At 45.5% G+C, this 20,506-nt stretch overlaps 1 protein-coding gene across 1 annotated transcript in view; it reads right to left on the bottom strand.

Moving 5' to 3' along the window:
* Window positions 1-4,378: 4,378 nt before the first annotated feature.
* VPS41 (VPS41 subunit of HOPS complex) overlaps window positions 4,379-20,506 on the bottom strand; it is a 172,707-nt gene continuing 156,579 nt past the window's right edge. The window contains exons 26-29 of the mRNA XM_041774307.1: window positions 7,573-7,672; window positions 7,423-7,467; window positions 5,997-6,076; window positions 4,379-5,111 (exon numbers count right to left, since the gene is read on the bottom strand). Of these exons, the coding sequence (XP_041630241.1) occupies window positions 5,031-5,111; window positions 5,997-6,076; window positions 7,423-7,467; window positions 7,573-7,672 (306 nt within the window). The 3' untranslated portion in view covers window positions 4,379-5,030. The remainder of the gene's footprint in view (window positions 5,112-5,996; window positions 6,077-7,422; window positions 7,468-7,572; window positions 7,673-20,506) is intronic.

The raw sequence follows: 20,506 nt of genomic DNA, 5'->3' as shown, positions 1-20,506 counted from the left end.
CAAAAGGGAATGGAGGCTACTTGGAATATTGGGGGCAAAAAGCTAGATGAATTATAGAAAAAAAGCTTTAGCTTAAATCATTTGAATACATTGATCTGTGGTGATCTGACCTATTCAGGCATTTATAACGCCAGGGACTAAGGACCTTCCTGATGTCCTTGTTTTTTGACAGCGCTTTGTGTTTTGAAAACCACAGCACAAAAGGGGAACTATGGCAAGTGGATGTATCCATGGAGGCATCAGGTATCAAGATCAATCATAGGAGCTACCCAAGCGAGGTGGGCTCTGTTCTTGTCTTCTTTCTGCCATAACATTCCCAACACTCTTTCCAGGGGAAAGAACCCCACGCCTGGCAAGAGGATGAGGTTCAGTCTGGTAAGGGACACTGAACAAGTGGCCTTTCTGCGCATGCCTTTGGAGATTCTATTTTTCTTTTCAGGAGCAATCGACTTACAGGGGTAAGAGATCACCAATACCTTTGTCATGTTTGTGCCACAGTCATGGAGGCTGGAGCACAAACTGCTTTACACTGGGGGGGGGGGGGGGGGGCAGGGTACCGTGGGGGTTAGACCGGGAGAGCGTGAGACATTAAGTTAGATTTTCAGGGCTGGGTGGGATCTAAACTGAGAAGTTGGAAGCAGGTGACTGAACACATGGGGAAAATGTACCACAGAGACTGTAAGCATTGGGAAGAGCAAAATACTGGGAATCTGGATCAGTCTGGAGGGCCAGTTAATTGCAGAAGTTGGGTGCAGAATAAATCAGAAGTGTGGATATTGGAGACGGGAAAACTGGGAAGGGATTGGTTTCTAACCCAGCCGAGTTAGGTCCAAGCTAGCAGCAGTGAGAATGCAAAAGACAGCGTGATGGTAAGAGAAGCCGGCACACTGGACGGGGGACAGAGGAGGAAGGACGCACCAAGATGAGGTTTTAGGAACCTGAGAATAAGTCGTGCTCGTTACGGAAGTAAGAATGTAGACAAAGGAGACTTGTTGATGGTGGCCGTGAAGATCAAAAGGGAGGAAGAGAGGGCAGTGGGTCTCTAGAGGAGCACAATGACCAGAGGGGCCACATTTGAGTCTTGTCCCTCAGGTCAGAATGATGTCACGTGCTTGTTTCTGTCTTGGACAAGGGAGAAAAACTGGACTTCATTCAGCAGACATTTCTGGGAGCCTCTTGTGTGAGAGGCACGGGAAAGGTGAACACGAGAGGTCCTTAGTCTTCACTGAGCTCCCGGTAGGAAGCAGCAGACACGTAAGCAGAATGGACAGGATGCTTCTTTGGTGTAGTATCCCAGGGGGATTGTTTCCCTCCTTGGGGAGAGTCCCCTGTTCACAATAAGATGGCAAGGAGGGTGGGGACCACAGAGCAGAGAAGGAAAAGCAAGTCCTGGATTTTTAAGTTCTGGAATAGACTCTTAGAAATTGAGAGTCAGCAGCTTGCAGGAGCCTCGGCCTGTGGGTACCCAAAACATTGCATGCTCAGGTGAGGCCGGTCCCCCACTGCCCCAGGTGGAAGCACTCCACCAGACGGGGCAGAGCCAGAGGAGACAGGCCCTGGGAGGAGAGCGGAGAGGCGAGGGGTATTGCTCTGAGCTCCATCCAGACTGAGGTCTCAGTCAAGGTGGACTCAGCAGATAGGTGTGGAGCTCCGGGAACAGAGGCGCCCCACTTTGTTTTCTCTGAGAGGCAGCAAGCCTTAGAAAGCAAGTGCCTACCTGCTCCAACACCCCACCCCCCACCGTGACACACACCACACACACTCTTGGGAATGGCAAGGAAGCTATGGAGAAAGACCAACTTGGTTGGCAAGACTGACTTTCCCAGGCAGCAGAGCCAGGGGGCTGACAGGTGCAGGGGACCGGCTGGGATGGGAGGGGGTGTTGCAGAGGCCTGGCAGTCGGGGAGCCAAGGACCAGAGACTGGCAGGACCGCAGGCTCTAGGGGATGCCAGCGGAGAGGCAGGGCTGGAAGGCTGTGGAGGTGACCGCATTCTGGCCGATGCCAGCCGGTACGGACGGAGGTCGACTGACAGCACGATGCATCTCATAGACACTGGATGCAGTGAGGCCACCCCAGCTGCTACCCCAAAACGTAGAGGCAACCAGGAAAGAAGGGGTCCCCGAACTAACTCAGAAAAAAGTCTGCCGGGAACTAAGATGAAATCTATGCCACTAGGAAGACTTCCATGGTGTCCTGCCGCGGACCTGGGTCTGGGCGTAGACACGGCAGCTGTGCCGCGTGGCAAAGGCAGACGGAGCCCCAGGCGCCCTCCTAGGACGGGTGGGTGGTCCGAGGCGGCCAGGGAAGCGAGGACTCACGAGCACGGTACCGTGGGCTGGGAGAGCAGAGTAAGGTAAAGGGAACCACGAGCTACTTGGTGATGGCTGGAGCCAGCCCGAAGTCCGGGGTGAAGGGCCGCAGAGGCCCATCCGAAAAGCAAAGCCCCTCCCCCTGCAGGGCACTGGGAATCCTGAGGGTTCAGAGGGACGTGACCACGCGCACATGGAGAACCACCGTTCTGGGTGTAAAGGCAGGCCTGGCCTTGGCTAACTGGCTTCTGGGCTCCGGAGGCAGAGTCCTCCACTCTCTCTACTAACCACCCCCACCTGCGCTGTGGGAGCAAAGGCCTCTCTTTCCAGCTACCGGTCCGGGTCCAGGACGGAGAGGTGTCTGGGAAGTCAGTTACTGTTTAGCATCCAAAGTGGTGGAGCTTCAGGAGCCCAAGACTTGGTCAGAGAAGCCAGAAGCAGCTGGTCTGAGGTCGAGCCCATAGCCATGTCTCCTACACACACACTATTTCATTCAGTGTTACTGAGCAAACTTTGAGAGAAACTGAGACTGTATTTTTATTTACGGTTTCCTTACAAGTAGTGGTCTGCATGCTCTGCGCCGCCTGTCCTGACGAAGGTGGGCTGGGGGTGCCCCCGGCAGCCCAGTCCTGGGGGGCTTTGTGAGGTGTTCCTGGAAGCTCTTCCTGTTGACGGTCCCCTCGGTCCTCTCAATGATTCTGTAAGCTATTGGCCAGTTTATAAGAAATCCCCTTCTGTGATGAGACTGGATTTTACTTTCTACATACTGACAACAGGTCAAATACATACTTTGCCACTATATATGTGATTTTTTTTTTTTTTTTTAAGATCACCGATGCTGCAGGCCTCTTCTCTTGCCTGCTACCTGACCTCAGACGGATGGCTTGGCCTTTACGTGCTCCAGCCTTTTCACCTGTAAAACGAGGAGAGTCAGGGCTCCAATCTCACAGGGTGGGGTTAGGACAAGGTCTTTATAATAGCGTCCGACACATAGGAACTACTCGAATGTTTTTAGAATGTGAAATATGTGGTTTAACACTGTTACAGCCAGATGAAAAATCTGTTAAGAACTTCTTCTTAAACTGGCATAAAACCCTTTTGGCTAAAAGCAAAAGAAAGCCACTCTCACAAAATAACTTTGAACTTGGCTGTTTTGCACTCAAAGGCCTCCTGTAAGGAGGCGAGGTGAAACATGCGCTTTACAACCGCCGCCTCTTCTCCAACCTAAGCGCAGTAGCTCCGCTTCTTACCTGTGTTTCAAACGGGCTTGTGAGGTTTCTTGGGAAGGAAGGATTTCTCTGGCTAGAACGAAAGGGAAAGAGAGCAGAAAGAGCACTAGTCTTGGAAGGAGGGGAGAAGATGCGGAGGGGGCGGAGAACTTTCCTCTCCAGGACACTGAAGACCAGCGGGAAAAGCCTGTGGTCTGCCAGAGTAGTCTTTGGGACTCCACTGGGGAGATGTGCCATGAATTTGCTCTGAATTCCCTCCTCCCACCCCGATTTCCTGAATAGAGCCCTGCTCTGGAGCTCACCCCCACCCGTGATAGCGTCTCTCCGTTTCAGCACTTGTCAGGAACCGAGGGGTGTGGTATCCCCCCGGGAGTGCTGGGAGCATGAGAGGAGACGCTGCTTATGGGAGTGGCTGGGCCAGCGTCAGTGGTATGTGCTCAGGACTTGCTGGCATCCCACCTTCTCCCCGCCCCCCAAAAAAGCACAAAGTTGCATTTATTCGCATTGTGGGGCTGAGAGTGGTGACAGCCCGGGGCCTTCCATACTTATACGCCCCTGGCAAGAAGATGGCAACATATCCCAAGACGGATGAAGCCAGTAACTGTGTGCATGCGATGTTCTCTCTGTTCCACGGGGGCCGACACGGCTCCAGAGAAGGCTCCAGGAAACTCGTGCCCACCCTCCATCACAGGACAGCCCCATTTCTCCTGAGAATCCCTCGGACTCTACGGTGTCCCTCCCTCCCTGCTGGCAAAACCAAACCACGACCCGTCACACCCTCCACGCAGTGTGCCAGGATTCCAGACTGAAGTTCAACCCACTAGCAGTGAGTCTTTCGTCACGGGAAAGAGCTAACATTTATTCAATCGACAGACGCTGCAAGTCGTCAGGACGCACAGAACACATGATCAGTCTCCGTAAGACAGCATGACGGCAGCCTCCTCCTGTCATTCCCAGATGCCCTTGAATAAGTGACAATTTACACAATGTTTCATTCAACACCTATTAAGAAAATAACTACATAATGTTGATGACATTAAAAAAATAGCCAAACCCAGAAGGTGAGGCCTGATGCCAGCAGAGCTTCTGGAAGCGGGTCCAAGTGGCAGCAAGCGATGGCTGGGCAGCTCCCCTGATGATGCGCTTAGGCAGCGGGGACCCCTTGCAGTGGGCTGCTCAGTGGACAGTTTTACTAGGATCTAGAAATTCATTTCCAACTCCCAGACTGACTTTTCCATTCCCAAATAAAGATGGAGCCAGACATATGATGAAATATGGACTGTGAGCCCAAATATTTCAAGGCATGGATGGGGAAAAGCCCAACTTGCACAGAGAAAGCTCGAGTAGACAGGCGAAGATGGTGAAACTTTTTTTTGAGCGGAACATAAACATGTACAAATCTCTTAACAGCACTGGTGTCAACAGATGCTGCTGGGGCTGCGACAACAGTCTTCAAGGGTGGTGAGGAAGATGAGGACAAATGGAAGTGGCTACTTCTTCATCTCCAAAATGGCACTTCCTGGTCCGCGGTGCTTGGCACTGCAGATGCCGCAGAACTGCGCAGGGGAGCTCTAAAGGTGTAATTTGAAAGACACAGAATTTAAAAAAGCTCTTTCTACTCTCATATTCAGAAATATTTTACGGGAGCAGTAGTGGGGGTGAGGGGCTATGAAATAGCACTCCTTTCCCTGGAGATGCTGCTGGTTCACACAGGGTTCTGTCTACACCAGCTATTACTGTGACTCAAAGGATACCTCAAAGCAAAACGACAGCAATGTGACCTGGGGGGCGGGAAGCAGGACACTAAAAACAGTAGTGTCGTGATACAGAAATCAGGCTGAGAAAGTTCTACAAACTGTAAAATTGTTCTGTGTGTCGTTTCGCCCTAGCTTGACAGTCCTCAATTTTCCCTAAAGGAATTCCCCCTGGTGAGTACGCCTGTGTGATGTTTCGCGCAGTAATCCCCCTTTACCCTTGGAAGTATGCTCCAACCCCCTGGTGGATGCCCGATGCCATAGACAGTACTCAGCCCTGAACGTACTGTTTTTTCTGTGCATACCTACCCACGATGAATGAGGCACAGTAAGAGATCAGGGACTAGTGCACCAGACTGTCATGCAAGGCGAATGTGGTTTCCTCTCTCCTGCTGTACAGTCACTCTGCTTGTGACGAGGAGAGGAACTGCCTGTGAGCTAGTGCTAGGCGGCTACTGACCTGGCTATTTGTCAGAAAGAGGATCATCAGCTTCCAGACGGCCAACGCCCTGGTAACTGACACCATGGGTGAGGGGGGGCTACTGGATAGTACAGGATGCACCTGAGAAATCATTTTTCTTATGTGATAGAAAACAAATTCAGAGAAGCCACAGAGCCGCAGGCTGACGGGTATACTGCTGAGCTCCCAACTGCATCAGTTTTTTTTTTCTTTAGTTGGTAGCTGCCAGGCAGCCAACTCACCATGCTGGGCACGGGCAGGCACTCCTTGTGGAACATGTGGCGGCAGTGGAAGACCACCACGCTGAAGGGCTTAGCTGCATCTAGGGGGCAGAGGGCAGCAAAGACACGGGAGAACTCAGTACAAAGAGCAGACCAGGAACTTGAACCCATCCTGAATGAAAGTCCAGCTGCAGTTTTAATTTTCCAGCCAGCAGTTGCCTTGGGAGGATTACATATTCACAAACGCATCCCTGAGGGGTGGTCTCTGCGTCACAGCTCACCGGCCTGGATGCCGCATCAGTGAGGACTACGATCCAGGGACCAACTCACAGCAAATGGAACCACGCCTGTTTTGAAAGTTAGGATCAGTGTGTATGTACATGCCCTCCTCCCCAGGAGCTGCACACCATCAACTGAAGTCCATTTGGGGCCTTAGGAAAATCCTGCTAGTTCACCTCCTGCCTTTGCCAAAGCCATTCAGTGCCATCAGGGCATCATGTGCTTAGTTTCCCAGGCGGGGACCTCGCAGAGCTGTGTGTGCTCCAGCAGGACCTTGATCCTATGATGCGGCGTGCTCGTCTGCATTTCTGTTAAAACGCTACCTGAAACCACCACGTGAGCTCCCAGCTTCTCCTGTGCTCATTGCTGTCTTCACCATGGACACTATTTCCTCTAGGAAAGACCCCAATAGAACGAATTCTCGTGCTTCTGTCCTATTATATATTCCCTTAAAGCAAAATAAATCCTACAGCAGCTACCTCTTTAAGCACCTATGCTGAATTTATATTTAAAAAAAAAAAAAAAAACTTCTTGTACCCTGATAACTATGTTTTCTTTCAAATTACAGAATTTTCTCTTCTGTCCTCTCCTTCTGTGAGGTGCTGTGATTACATGTGACCTTATATATGTATATAGATAGATAGATCTACCAACTATAAATACACACGTATGTTCCAATTAGATGGCAAGTAGTAGGTTTCTGTCGAAACGTGGGAAAACTTAAAGGCCTAGGATCATACAGCAGAGAAAAAGTTTAAAGAAAACAGGAGGCCTCTTATCCCATCTTTTCCCCAGATACGCGATTCTTCTTCCTTGGAATTTAAACGTTGTTGGTGGTAGTTTCCATTCTGTCTTACTCCAAAGCCCTGGTATCTCAAACAGTGCCCCCGAAGCAGCATCCACATCACCTGGGAATGGGTCGGAACTGCCAATTCTGGGGACTGCACCTGTTGGGTGGGGCTGGCAATCTGGGGTTTAACGAGCCTTCTGCGGAATGCAGACCCCTCCCCCCCCCAGCGTAAGCACCTCCGCGTTCAAGGGGTGGCACTGGTGTACAACTGAGTAGGGCTGTGGGCTGAAGTTCTTCTCTAAACTGGATTCTCCCAAAAGTTATATAATTTAGTAATGAGTACACACCTGAGAATGTCCCCCCTCCCAACCGCCTTACCTGATGGGAGAATAGGAGAAAGGCACGATTCACAGATGTTCTCCTCTGCAAGGAAACACACACACTTGGATCATACAGTACTTCTACTTGCCCGGTCTCTTCTGAAAGCAAGGTATAGGGTTCTGATATGATCACTTCCATCTTACCCACCATCAACCAGAACGCCTTTCATTTGAGTTCGGTGCATTTTCTTCAGTAAGGACAAAGAGTCCGCTACGAGAATCTTCTTGCAACCTTCACGAAGTAGAATCTAATGCATACATTGTAAGAAAAAAGGCATTTTTAAAAGACTCAAGTATGGGGGTGAACCCTCTCACTGCGGATTCAAAAATTGGTGTTTGAAATCGTCCAATGAGGCACTTACTGCTTTCCTGCCTTCGCTACGCTTTTCTCTCCAAACTGCTCAGACCAACCTTTCTAAGCCCCCATTCAGCCACAACTGCACATATGAATATACAGTAGTTTCTGTGGCGTTTGTGAAATCAAATATAAGTTGCAGAGTCTGACAAGGAAGGCTGCGTTAACCAACCCTAACGTCATCTTACAGGGCTTCCTAATGTGGACTCTCTCCGGCAGTTTGGCCCCAATGTGACCTGCTCACTGCAACCTCCAGATCTTTGCCCAGAATGGATAACCTGCTATTCCTAAATCCTCTATTTGATAAATCCATCTATCGCACTCATCTATAACTGGGTCCCTGTCATATGAGAACAGGGCACACGGAAACTAAACAGATGTCATTTCTGTCCTAAATCCCGGCCCGGCTCCAATCCCTCTTTCTTTCCAATCCAAATTGTTGAGCGCAGTCCCAAGGATGTAATGTGTCCCTGTTAACTCTCAAATTCGATGGCTCTTAAGGGGGCTAACAACTGAAAAATGACCACAGATATTAACACCCTGGTACAAAATTCATTTTCTTCATCCCAGCACTGTACTTTTTGTTTCTTTATGCATTTTTCCTGTTACTTGGTAGGCTTCATTACGTATTTTCTCCATCCCTGCCTGGAGGATTAGGAGTGGTAGGAACACTGTAGCAGTCTCAGAAGTTGGGACGCAGAGGGCAGGCTGCCGTTTTTCGCTGGCCCCACGCTTTGTGTTTCAGACCCAGTAGGGATGGAGACAAAGTCTTTCCACCCGCTTTTAGCAAGAGACCTAGAGGCAACCCACTCTACCTTCCACCCCACTCTGCTGGCCCCAGTGTGTTTCCAGGCTGCCCTGGGTTTTCCTAGGTGTCTTATTAGAAATTAAGAGAGGCTGTGTGAGGTGTGCTTAAGCCAGGTGCCTTTTTTTTTTTTTTAAACCAGAACTTGTTGCTTTTCTAAGAGGGAGGCATTCAAGGCCCGAAGGGCAGAGAGGCTCTGTATTGCACCGTCTGAGGCCCACCTTTCTGGCCTGATGGATCTTCCTGCAGGATTTCCATGCAGTCACCTGTAACTGCCACGAGATTCACATAATGACATCATCACCATGTCACTGCGGTCCAGCTCTGAGTCACAGTGAATGCTGCTCTCAGAGATGCATACTGCCTTTCTTCATACTGAGGTCGCTCTCACCTCTAGAACTGTAGGTGTCCTGATGTCAAGTTTTTGATTCATGCCACTGAGAAGGGGAGTCAGGGAATACACCTGGAGTGTGCTATTCCCAGGCATCTACACTAACACATGCTCCTCTCAAATCCCAGACAGCATGGGTTGTGGGTGAATGTAGCCCAGGGGCCTTTTCCCCAGTCAAGGCGAATATTAAAAACAAAACAAAAACCCAGAGCTGACATCCAGATTCTAGAGATACTTTTATTGTAGCTTTATGTTCTGACTACTGATTTAATGACTATAGGTCTATTTGCTCTTTAAAGTTGGTAATTTGTATCTTCTTTGACAACTATTTGAGTGTTCAAATATACCAAAATTGTAGCATTTACTTATTTTTTAAATCTTGTCTGCATCTCTAGTTATGTCCCCCTTGTTTGTTCCTGATATATATATTACATATATATATCTTCTATTTTCTTGATCAACTTTGTTAGAGGTTTTCCTGTTAGTCTTCTGATTCTCTTCTCCACAAGCCCTGTGGTTGAGGACATGTGCAGTCTAACCTCCATGTCTCTGTGAGCCACTCTTGTATCTTCTATCTCTTAATTACTCTGTGCTGCATACTGAACAATTTCATCAGATCTTCCAGTTAATTCTCCCCTTCTGCTGCGTCCAATCTGCTACTGACCTTGCACTGAATTGACAGCTTAAGTGAATACACACATAGTTTCAAAGAGTTCTATTGGGTTACTTTTCGAATATTCTTATTTTCTGTTCATATTGTTCTACTTTTTCTTACAGGACCTTTTTTTTTTTTTTTCTTTCATGTCTGTGTTTTAAATGGACTTGTTAATAATGCCTTTGAGATTGATCTAGTGTTTTCCAGTTCTTGGAAATATTAAGATTGTCATATCATTTTTCATTCTTCTGTGTAATCTAAATCTCAAATTAGAATCTGTATCTCCTATTAGAATTTCACCAAGGTAAGTAAACCACTGGTCTTGTCTTTCCTCAACTTCGTAATGGCATCAAGCCTTCATCTTAAAAAGTACTTGTGGGCATTGCAAGGCAAGTACAATATTATCTTTCAGAGGTTCGTTTTTCTTATGGGACTTTTTAAAATTTTTTTCTTCCCACACATTCTTCTCAGCAACTCATGTTTTCTTGTTATTACACTGTTTACTCCATAGTTCAAAGCTTTTCAGCATTACCTTTATCCTCATTATTTTCAAGATAGCCACTAGGAGGGTCTATAATCAATCTGTTATAAGCATACCTTGTTGTATCATAAATTTAAGTATCTATAAAATAGCTGTTGAAAACCAACATGAGACTTTAGATTCTCTGTCCTTTTCCTTATTTCTCTGTAGTTCATCATCATTGATAATCATCCCAATGAAAAGGAAAAAGCACTGGACTCATAGATATTTTATAACACAATAAAAGAATTGTACATCAGTGAAGTTACTATGGCTTATTAGAAACAGGTGCTGTGGGAAAAATGCCATAAAAATTACAGAGTTTTTGAAATTTTTATTTTAAAAGATTCTTTGAATGTTGAACTTCTTGCTGACATTGCCTTGTTCATACTGCAGTGCTTCTCATTAGAATTGCAAATGACACATAGTTACCTGGGTTTACAAGCCCCAGTATGATACAAGAGGTAGCCTGGGAAACCATTTACCTCATTCCTCACCCAGCATATAGGCTATGATGCTATGGGATCTGAATTCTAATTGAAAAGCTTTTCTTTTTGTTGGGATTATCGTCAAACATGATGAACTGCAGAGAAATAAGGAAAAGATAGGAAGGCTCTAAGGTCTCATGTTGAAGTTCAAAACCAATATTACAAATACAATCCTATCTGCAGTTACAACAGCACAAAGTATACATATGCCAGACTGATTAAAGAAGCCAGAGCTGGTTGTCACGGGCCACTTAGGTCACCTAAAAGCTGTTATGAGGCCAAAAAAAAAAAAAAAAACAATCTGAAAGGGAAAAGTCCATTTTAAAAGTTTATCTCAGGGATCTATATACATTTAAAAATATCTCTTAGAAGAAATTAAGAGCTTATGTACTGTGAATGAAAAGAAACCCATCTGAGTCCCAAAATAGGTAGGTAAGAAAAAAGTCACAATTCCTCTTAATTTGTCTCTGGATCTCAAAGTAGAGAGAGATGAGGAACAATACAGAACTGTGGCACAGCAGAAAGGCATAAGAAAGTGAGACACAGAAGATACTTTAGAGATTACCAAATCTTGAGGTTCCTCAAGGTCAAATGTCAATGCACATACGTGTGCCAGGCTGAGCCTAAGAAATCTCAAGATGGTTGAAGGACATGAGCCCCTAGTCCTCCCCCAGAGATTCTAATCCAGCAGATCTGGTGTGGCACCTGAAACTAAGTAATTTTTTAAAGAATTTAGATAATTCTGATGTGGAGCCACGCTTGACAAACACTCATTTAATCTAATGGGAAAACTGAGATCCAGGAAGATGAAGTGCCCTCCCAAAGGTCACCAGTCTTGTTGCTGAGAAAGCCAGGACTGGACTGGACTCCAGCTCTGCAAACACCGTGCCCACTGCTCTTCAAATAGACTGCTTGTTCAACCCCGTGTACTCGTCTGTTGTCATAACATGCCAGGACCATGAATGCATCTCCAGAGCGCCACGGAACAACTGGTGGTCTACTCAAGATGCAGTCAGAGGATGTGGGGTCAAGCCCAATTCATCACCATCCCACACTGGCAAAGTGTAAATAAAACCATTTTGAGACAGTCTTCCCATCTGGGAAACAGAGATGACAGGTCCTAGTGACTGCTCTGTTGATGAAATGACAGTCAAAAAAGGCAGTAAGAACATAGATGCTGGAATTCTTGAGGAACATTAAAAAAAAAAATGAATGCTAACTTTATAAATAATATTTTAAAAATATAAAGTATAAAAATAAGTTTACAGCATAAAAATAATTTGGAAACTGTTGTTAGCTTAATGTCAACATTGAAATATCATTTATGCCATACTGTTTTGCAAATAATTTCATATCAAAACAAATGCTATCTGTCCTTGAAATCCTGCCTAGAAACATTTCAAGTTTATAAAGGACGATAAGGGCTACTTTTATCTCACTGACTTCATGAAGCGTCTAACAGTTGCTGAGTAATTACACTAACAGTGTAACAAGGTATAAACACATATGACGTATATCTATGACGTATACCGTATGACGAAGTAAATTGTAGAACTTCAACACTGCAATCCTGGCTGAGGATGTGTCTTCCTTCGTTTTAATGACATCACAGACCTCTAACACACCTCATACTGAACTTCAGTTGAAGAAAATTGTTGCATTTTAGAAAACAAGATTTTAAAACAAGGAGAGATACTCATTTTAAAGTTTTTCCCCATTTTTCTTGCCTTCTGTTTCCAATTAGCTAGTGAGTGAGCTCCCGGACACATTCTCAGTGGCCCAAATAGGTTTCCCAGGGCAGCATGCTTGATTGTAAATCTGCTGCTGAGATATCCCCAAGGCAGATGAGCAAGAGGTCCCAAGAAGCCCTTTCTTTCCCTGACACCTGACCTCAGATCCTCAGGTTTGCTGAAAGGTTTACAAGAGCCCCGGGGCCCTTCCCCACTGCCCCACCCCAGCAGAGGAGGCTCCAGGTTCTTACAAATTCGTGAATCTCAGAAACCTGGGTGGCTCAGCAGTTGGGCACCTGTCTTTGGCTCAGGTCCTGATCCTGGGATCTGGGATTAAGTCCTGCATTAGCCTCCCTGCATGGAGCCTGCTTCTCCCTCTGCCTGTCTCTGCCTCTCCCTCTGTGTCTCTCATGAATAAATAAGTAAAATCTTAAACAAAACAAAAAAAACGTGAATCTCTAAAATTCCCCTCCCCCCAATTTTTGGGATTTTTTTTTTTTTTTTACAATTCAATTAACTTTTATTGGTGTTCAATTTACCAACATATAGAAAAACACCCAGTGCTCATCCCGTCAAGCGTCCACCTCAGTGCCCGTCACCCATTCCCCTCCAACACCCGCCCTCCTCCCCTTCCACCCTCCCTAGTTCGTTTCCCCGAGTTAGGAGTCTTTATGTTCTGTCTCCCTTCCTGATATTTCCCAACATTTCTTTTCCCTTCCTTTATATTCCCTTTCACTATTATTCATATTCCCCAAATGAATGAGAATATACACTGTCCTTCTCCGATTGACTTATTTCACTCAGCATAATACCCTCCAGTTCCATCCACGTTGAAGCAAATGGTGGGTATTTGTCGTTTCTAATTGCTGAGGAATATTCCATTGTGTACATAAACCACATCTTCTTTATCCATTCATCTTTCGATGGACACCGAGGCTCCTTCCACAGTTTGGCTATTGTGGCCATTGCTGATAGAAACATCGGGGTGCAGGTGTCCCAACGTTTCATTGCATCTGCATCTTTGGGGTAAATCCCCAACAGTGCAATTGCTGGGTCATAGGGCAGGTCTATTTTTAACTCTTTGAGGAACCTCCACACAGTTTTCCAGAGTGGCTGCACCAGTTCACATTCCCACCAACAGTGTAAGAGGGTTCCCTTTTCTCCGCATCCTCTCCAACATTTGTTGTTTCCTGCCTTGTTAATTTTCCCCATTCTCACTGGTGTGAGGTGGTATCTCATTGTGGTTTTGATTTGTATTTCCCCGATGGCAAGTGATGCAGAGCATTTTCTCATGTGCTTGTTGGCCATGTCCATGTCTTCCTCTGTGAGATTTCTCTTCATGTCTTTTGCCCATTTCATGATTGGATTGTTTGTTTCTTTGGTGTTGAGTTTAATAAGTTCTTTATAGATTTTGGAAACTAGCCCTTTATCTGATAGGTAATTTGCAAATATCTTCTCCCATTCTGTAGGTTGTCTTTTAGTTTTGTTGACTGTATCCTTTGCTGTGCAAAAGCTTCTTATCTTGATGAAGTCCCAATAGTTCATTTTTGCTTTTGTTTCTTTTGCCTTTGTGGATGTATCTTGCAAGAAGTTACTGTGGCCAAGTTCAAAAAGGGTGTTGCCTGTGTTCTCCTCTAGGATTTTGATGGACTCTTGTCTCACATTTAGATCTCTCATCCATTTTGAGTGTATCTTTGTGTATGGTGGAAGAGAGTGGTCCAGTTTCATTCTTCTGCATGTGGATGTCCAATTTTCCCAGCACCATTTATTGAAGAGACTGTCTTTCTTCCAATGGATACTCTTTCCTCCTTTATCGAATATTGACCGTACATTTCAGGGTCCAATTCTGGGTTCTCTATTCTGTTCCATTGATCTATGTGTCTGTTTTTGTGCCAGTACCACACTGTCTTGATGACCACAGCTTTGTAGTACAACCTGAAATCTGGCATTGTGATGCCCCCAGCTATGGTTTTCATTTTTAAAATTCCCCTGGCTATTCGGGGTCTTTTCTGATTCCACACAAATCTTAAAATAATTTGTTCTAACTCTCTGAAGAAAGTCCATGGTATTTTGATAGGGATTGCATTAAACGTATAAATTGCCCTGGGTAACATTGACATTTTTATAATATTAATTCTGCCAATCCATGAGCATGGAATATTTTTCCATCTCTTTGTGTCTTCCTCAATTTCTTTCAGAAGTGTTCTATAGTTTTTAGGGTATAGATCTTTTACCTCTTTGGTTAGGTTTATTCCTAGGTATCTTATGCTTTTGGGTGCAATTGTAAATGGGATTGACTCCTTAATTTCTCTTTCTTCAGTCTCATTGTTAGTGTATAGAAATGCCATTGATTTCTGGGCATTGATTTTGTATCCTGCCACGCTACCAAATTGCTGTATGAGTTCTAGCAATCTTGGGGTGGAGGCTTTTGGGTTTTCTATGTAGAGTATCATGTCATCGGCGAAGAGGGAGAGTTTGACTTCTTCTTTGCCAATTTGAATGCCTTTAATGTCTTTTTGTTGTCTGATTGCTGAGGCGAGGACTTCCAGAACTATGTTGAACAGCAGTGGTGAGAGTGGACATCCCTGTCTTGTTCCTGATCTTAGGGGAAAGGCTCCCAGTGCTTCCCCATTGAGAATGATATTTGCTGTGGGCTTCTCGTAAATGGCTTTTAAGATGTCGAGGAAAGTTCCCTCTATCCCAACACTCTGAAGGGTTTTGATCAGGAATGGATGCTGTATTTTGTCAAATGCTTTCTCTGCATCTAATGAGAGTATCATATGGTTCTTGGTTTTTCTCTTGCTGATATGATGAATCACATTGATGGTTTTACGAGTGTTGAACCAGCCTTGTGTCCCAGGGATAAATCCTACTTGGTCATGGTGAATAATTTTCTTAATGTGTTGTTGGATCCTATTGGCTAGTATCTTGTTGAGAATTTTTGCATCCATGTTCATCAGGGATATTGGTCTGTAATTCTCCTTTTTGGTGGGGTCTTTGTCTGGTTTCGGAATTAAGGTGATGCTGGCCTCATAGAACGAATTTGGAAGTACTCCATCTATCTTTCCAAACAGCTTTAGTAGAATAGGTATGATTTCTTCTTTAAACGTTTGATAGAATTCCCCTGGGAAGCCACCTGGCCCTGGACTCTTGTGTCTTGGGAGGTTTTTGATGACTGCTTCAATTTCCTCCCTGGTTATTGGCCTGTTCAGGTTTTCTATTTTTTGCTGCTCCAGTTTTGGTAGTTTGTGGCTTTCCAGGAATGCGTCCATTTCTTCTAGATTTCCTAATTTATTGCCGTACAGCTGTTCATAATATGTTTTTAAAATCGTTTGTATTTCCTTGGTGTTGGTAGTGATGTCCCCTTTCTCATTCATGATTTTATTAATTTGAGTCTTCTCTCTCTTCTTTTTAATAAGGTTCGCTAATGGTTTATCTATCTTATTAATTCTTTCAAAGAACAAACTCCTGGTTCTGTTGATCTGTTCCACAGTTCTTTTGGTCTCGATATCATTGAGTTCTGCTCGAATTTTAATTAACTCTCTTCTTCTGCTGGGGGTGGGGTCTATTTGTTGCTTTTTCTCTAGTTCCTTTATGTGTAAGGTGAGCTTTTGAATTTGAGATCTTTCCAGTTTTTGAATGGATGCTTGTATTGCGATGTATTTCCCCCTCAGGACTGCTTTTGCTGCATCCCAAAGATTTTGAACAGTTGTATCTTCATTCTCATTAGTTTCCCTGAATCTTTTTAATTCTTCCTTAATTTCCTGGTTGACCTTTTCATCTTTTAGCAGGATGGTCCTTAACCTCCACGTGTTTGTGGTCCTTCCATACTTCTTGTTGTGATTAAGTTCTAATTTCAAGGCATTATGGTCTGAGAATATACAGGGGACTATCCCGATCTTTTGGTATCGGTTCAGACCCGATTTGTGACCCAGTATGTGGTCTATTCTGGAGAAAGTTCCATGTGCACTTGAGAAGAATGTGTATTCAGTTGAGTTTGGATGTAAAGTTCTGTAGATATCTGTGAAATCCATCTGGTCCAGTGTATCATTTAAAGCTCTCGTTTCTTTGGAGATGTTGTGCTTAGAAGACCTATCCAGGGTAGAAAGAGCTAGATTGAAGTCACCAAGTATAAGTGTATTATTATCAAGGTATTTCTTGAGTTTGGTTATTAATTGGTTTAAATATTTGGCAGCTCCCACATTCGGGGCATATATATTGAGGATTGTTAAGTCCTCTTGTTGGATAGATCCTTTGAGTATGAGATAGTGTCCCTCTTCATCTCTCACTATAGTCTTTGGGGTAAATTTTAATTTATCTGATATAAGGATGGCTACCCCTGCTTTCTTTTGAGGACCATTTGAATGGTAAATGGTTCTCCAACCTTTTATTTTCAGGTTGTAGGTGTCCTTCTGTCTAAAATGAGTCTCTTGTAGACAGCAAATAGATGGGTCCTGCTTTTTTATCCAGTCTGAAACCCTGTGCCTTTTGATGGGGTCATTAAGCCCGTTCACGTTCAGAGTTACTATTGATAGATATGAGTTTAGTGTCATCATATCTATTCAGTCCTTGTTTTTGTGGATTGTTCCACTGAACTTCTTCTTAAAGGGGAATTTTAAGAGTCCCCCTTAAAATTTCTTGCAGAGCTGGTTTGGAGGTTACATATTCTTTCAGTTCCTGCCTGTCTTGGAAGCTCTTTATCTCTCCTTCCATTTTGAATGAAAGCCTTGCTGGGTAAAGTATTCTTGGTTGCATGTTCTTTTCATTTAGGACCCTGAATATATCCTGCCAGCCCTTTCTGGCCTGCCAGGTCTCTGTGGAGAGGTCTGCTGTTACCCTTATATTCCTCCCCATAAAAGTCAGGGACTTTTTTTCTCTTGCTGCTTTAAGGATCTTCTCCTTATCTTTGGAATTTGCAAGCTTCACTATTAAATGTCGAGGTGTTGAATGGTTTTTGTTGATTTTAGGGGGGGATCTATTTCCTGGATCTGAATGCCTGTTTTCCTTCCCAGATTAGGAAAGTTTTCGCCCAGCGAAGTCAATGCAGCTAGGATTTGTTCAAATACATATTCTGGCCCTCTGTCCCTTTCGGCGCCCTCAGGAACCCCAATTAAACGTAGGTTTTTCTTCCTCAGGCTGTCATTTATTTCCCTTAATCTATCCTCATGATCTTTTAATTGCCTGTCTCTTTTTTCCTCAGTTTCCCTCTTTGCCATCAACTTGTCTTCTATGTCACTCACTCGTTCTTCCACCTCGTCAACCCTCGTCGTTAGGACTTCTAGCTTGGATTGCATCTCATTTAATTGATTTTTAATTTCTGCCTGATTGGATCTAAATTCTGCAGTCATGAAGTCTCTTGAGTCCTTTATGGTTTTTTCTAGAGCCACCAGTAGCTGTAAAATAGTGCTTCTGAATTGGCTTTCTGACATTGAATTGTAATCCATATTTTGTAACTCTGTGGGAGAGAGGGCTGTTTCTGATTCTTTTTTTTGAGGTGAGGTTTTCCTTCTAGTCATTTTGCTCAGTGCAGAGTGGCCAAAAACAAGTTGTATTGGGAAAAGGAGAAAAAGAGAGAGAAGGAAAGAAAAGAGAAAAAGAAAAAAGAGAAAGAAAAAAAAAAGGGGGGGGGGAAAGAGAAGAAAAAGAAAGAAAAAGAAAGGAGAAAAAAGAAAAAAAAGGGGGGGTGGGGGAAGCAATCAGAAATCAAGAAGAAAGAGAGAAAAAAAAGCACAAAACAAAACAAAAACAAAACAAAACAAAACAAAACAAAACACGGGGGAGTATCTTCCGATTCTGTGTACTTTAAGTCCCTTGACTTCCCTTGGAACTGGTCCGTCTCGCTGGTCTTCTGGGGGAGGGGCCTGCTGTGCTGATTCTCAGGTGTTAGCACTTGGGGGAGCTGCTCTGCCCCTGCCTGGTGCAGGGCTCGGTGGGGGTTGTTCACCCCGTGAGGCCCCGGGAGGAAGCCACAGTGGCGGGGGCAGCTCTGGGACCCTGGAGTCAGCTCCCGCAGTAGCTCCGGGGCTCTCCGTCTGCAGGGCCTGGGGGCTCCCGGGCGGGGCCGCTGATCTGCTCAGCTCGGGGCAGGAGCGTCCTCGCTGTCCTGGGCCCTCCCGGCCTCTGCCTGTCCCGGGGGAGGCCGGATCCTGGGCTGTGTCCCAGCGCCCTGTGCTCCGGGGCCTGTGCTGTTGGATTCGCGCTCCCGCCCCGCAGCCCCCTCCGCGGAGCCGCCACCCGAGCCCCTCCGAGCTGCTCCGGGTCCCGCCTGCGCTGCAGCCCTTAGGGAGCTCGGTGCATCTCCTGGGGCGCAGTTCCTCTGTTACTGTCCCAGGGAGCCCGAGGGCATCCCCGCCTTTTTGGGGATCCTGCTCCAATTCCCCGGGAGGCCTTTCCCCCGGGAAGGTTGGTGCAGCTCCTGCTCCTCCGGGCCGGGGCTCTCCTTCCTGGGGACACTCGTCCCGGCCTCAGCCCGGCTCCTCGGGGCCCCTCCCCCTCGGAGGCCTTTTGTGTCTTTATTTCTTTTTCCCCGTCTTCCTACCTTGATAGAAGCGCGAACTCTTCTCACTGGAGCATTCCAGCTGGTCTCTCTTTAAATCTCAGGCCGAATTCGTAGATTTTCAGGATGATTGGATGGTTTTCTAGGTAATTTGTTGAGGACAGGTGACTTGGAGACCCTGCTCTTCCGCCATCTAGCCCCTCCCCCCCAATTTTTGGGATTAACAGGGCTAGCCATTTTTATTCTGTGAGAATGTGTGCAAATAAACTATACTTTTATGGAACAAACAAAAGAAACTAGAGTGTCAAAAACAGGTATGTAAAACTTTTCTAGACACTTCAAAATGCTCTATAAATTATTTTTATGGTGATCTCTTAACAAGTGGCCCAGAGAAAGAAAATAAATGGTCATTAATGGGGATGCCTGGGTGGCTCAGCGGTTGAGCAGTCCTAGAGCCCCGGGATCGAGTCCCACATCAGGCTTCCTGCATGGAGCCTGCTTCTCCCTCTGCCTCTTTCTCTGTGTCTTTCATGAATAAATAAATAAAATCTTAAAAAAAAAAAAAAAAAGGGTCATTAATGCAATAGTAGCCTTTTCCGTAGAAAAAACTTCCAAACTCTTTCTTCATATGTAAGAAAGAAGCAGGAGCCCAAGGTGTGAATTCTCTCTCTGTACCCTCCAACTTGATGTCTGAGCCACAGCGGAGATGGTGGTGCAGTTCTTACAGATTCAGCCACCTTCCTCAAGGGTCCCTCTCCTCGTCCCAGAAGCCATTCCCTGGTCAGGTTTATGGGATCCACTGGCTAAGTCACTCCTAGTTCCTCCACACATCATACTTACTGCATACTTACACCTCCTAAGGAAAAGCTCTCAGTACATTTAAAAATATAACAAAGAGGATAAAATACTGGCTTAACAACTGTTTTGGTGGATGATTTTTTATACGGAATTCATTTTGCATCTAATAGTTTATTTTTATTCCCGGTTGACTCGGAACTATGCAAATTTATTCATGAAAAATGAATGAGCAGTGAAACCCAATGGTGCCGATGAGCTTGGTTCTCTGGATTAAGAGCCCTGTAAGAGGGATTTATTAGGTGTTTCTGAAGGCCTTGCAGAGCCTGGGGTAAAAATAAGGCATATTTTCAACCTCTAAGCTTGAGGCTAAGCTTCATGCACTGCTAAGCAGGAGGACAAGGAGTGATCATTTTGTCACGTCCCCTGGTGCAGAGATGCTCAGACACACTACACCTAAATGACTTCTCAGTACATCTGGGTTTGAAACTCCATGCAAGTCCTGGCATACTCAGAGACAGGGCTTTAGGTCCAACATGGAAACCACTTTCCCCAACGCCTGGTTCTCACCTGGGAAACGGTGACATATTCCCCACCTGGACCACATTCCTGCAGCCCTCGGGCACTGTCCAAATTGCAAGGTCCCCCCTGCTGCTCTGCTTGTCTATTCACCCATTCCTCTCCTACTCTCTCCTCCCTCCCAGAATGTTTCCCTGGGCTGTCTGCAAACCTCCCAATTCCTCTGTAAAATAAACACCTGTATATCTTGAAGCTTTCTGCAGAACAGACTCTCTCCCAGGACCCCGACTCCCCATTAGCCTCCTGAGGAAGGCTCTTGTTCTCCTCC

The sequence above is a fragment of the Vulpes lagopus genome, chromosome 11 (assembly GCF_018345385.1).
Source record: "Vulpes lagopus strain Blue_001 chromosome 11, ASM1834538v1, whole genome shotgun sequence".
NCBI lineage: Eukaryota > Metazoa > Chordata > Mammalia > Carnivora > Canidae > Vulpes > Vulpes lagopus.
Note: the sequence above shows the minus strand (reverse complement) of the source record. Positions and strands in the feature narration are given on the sequence as shown.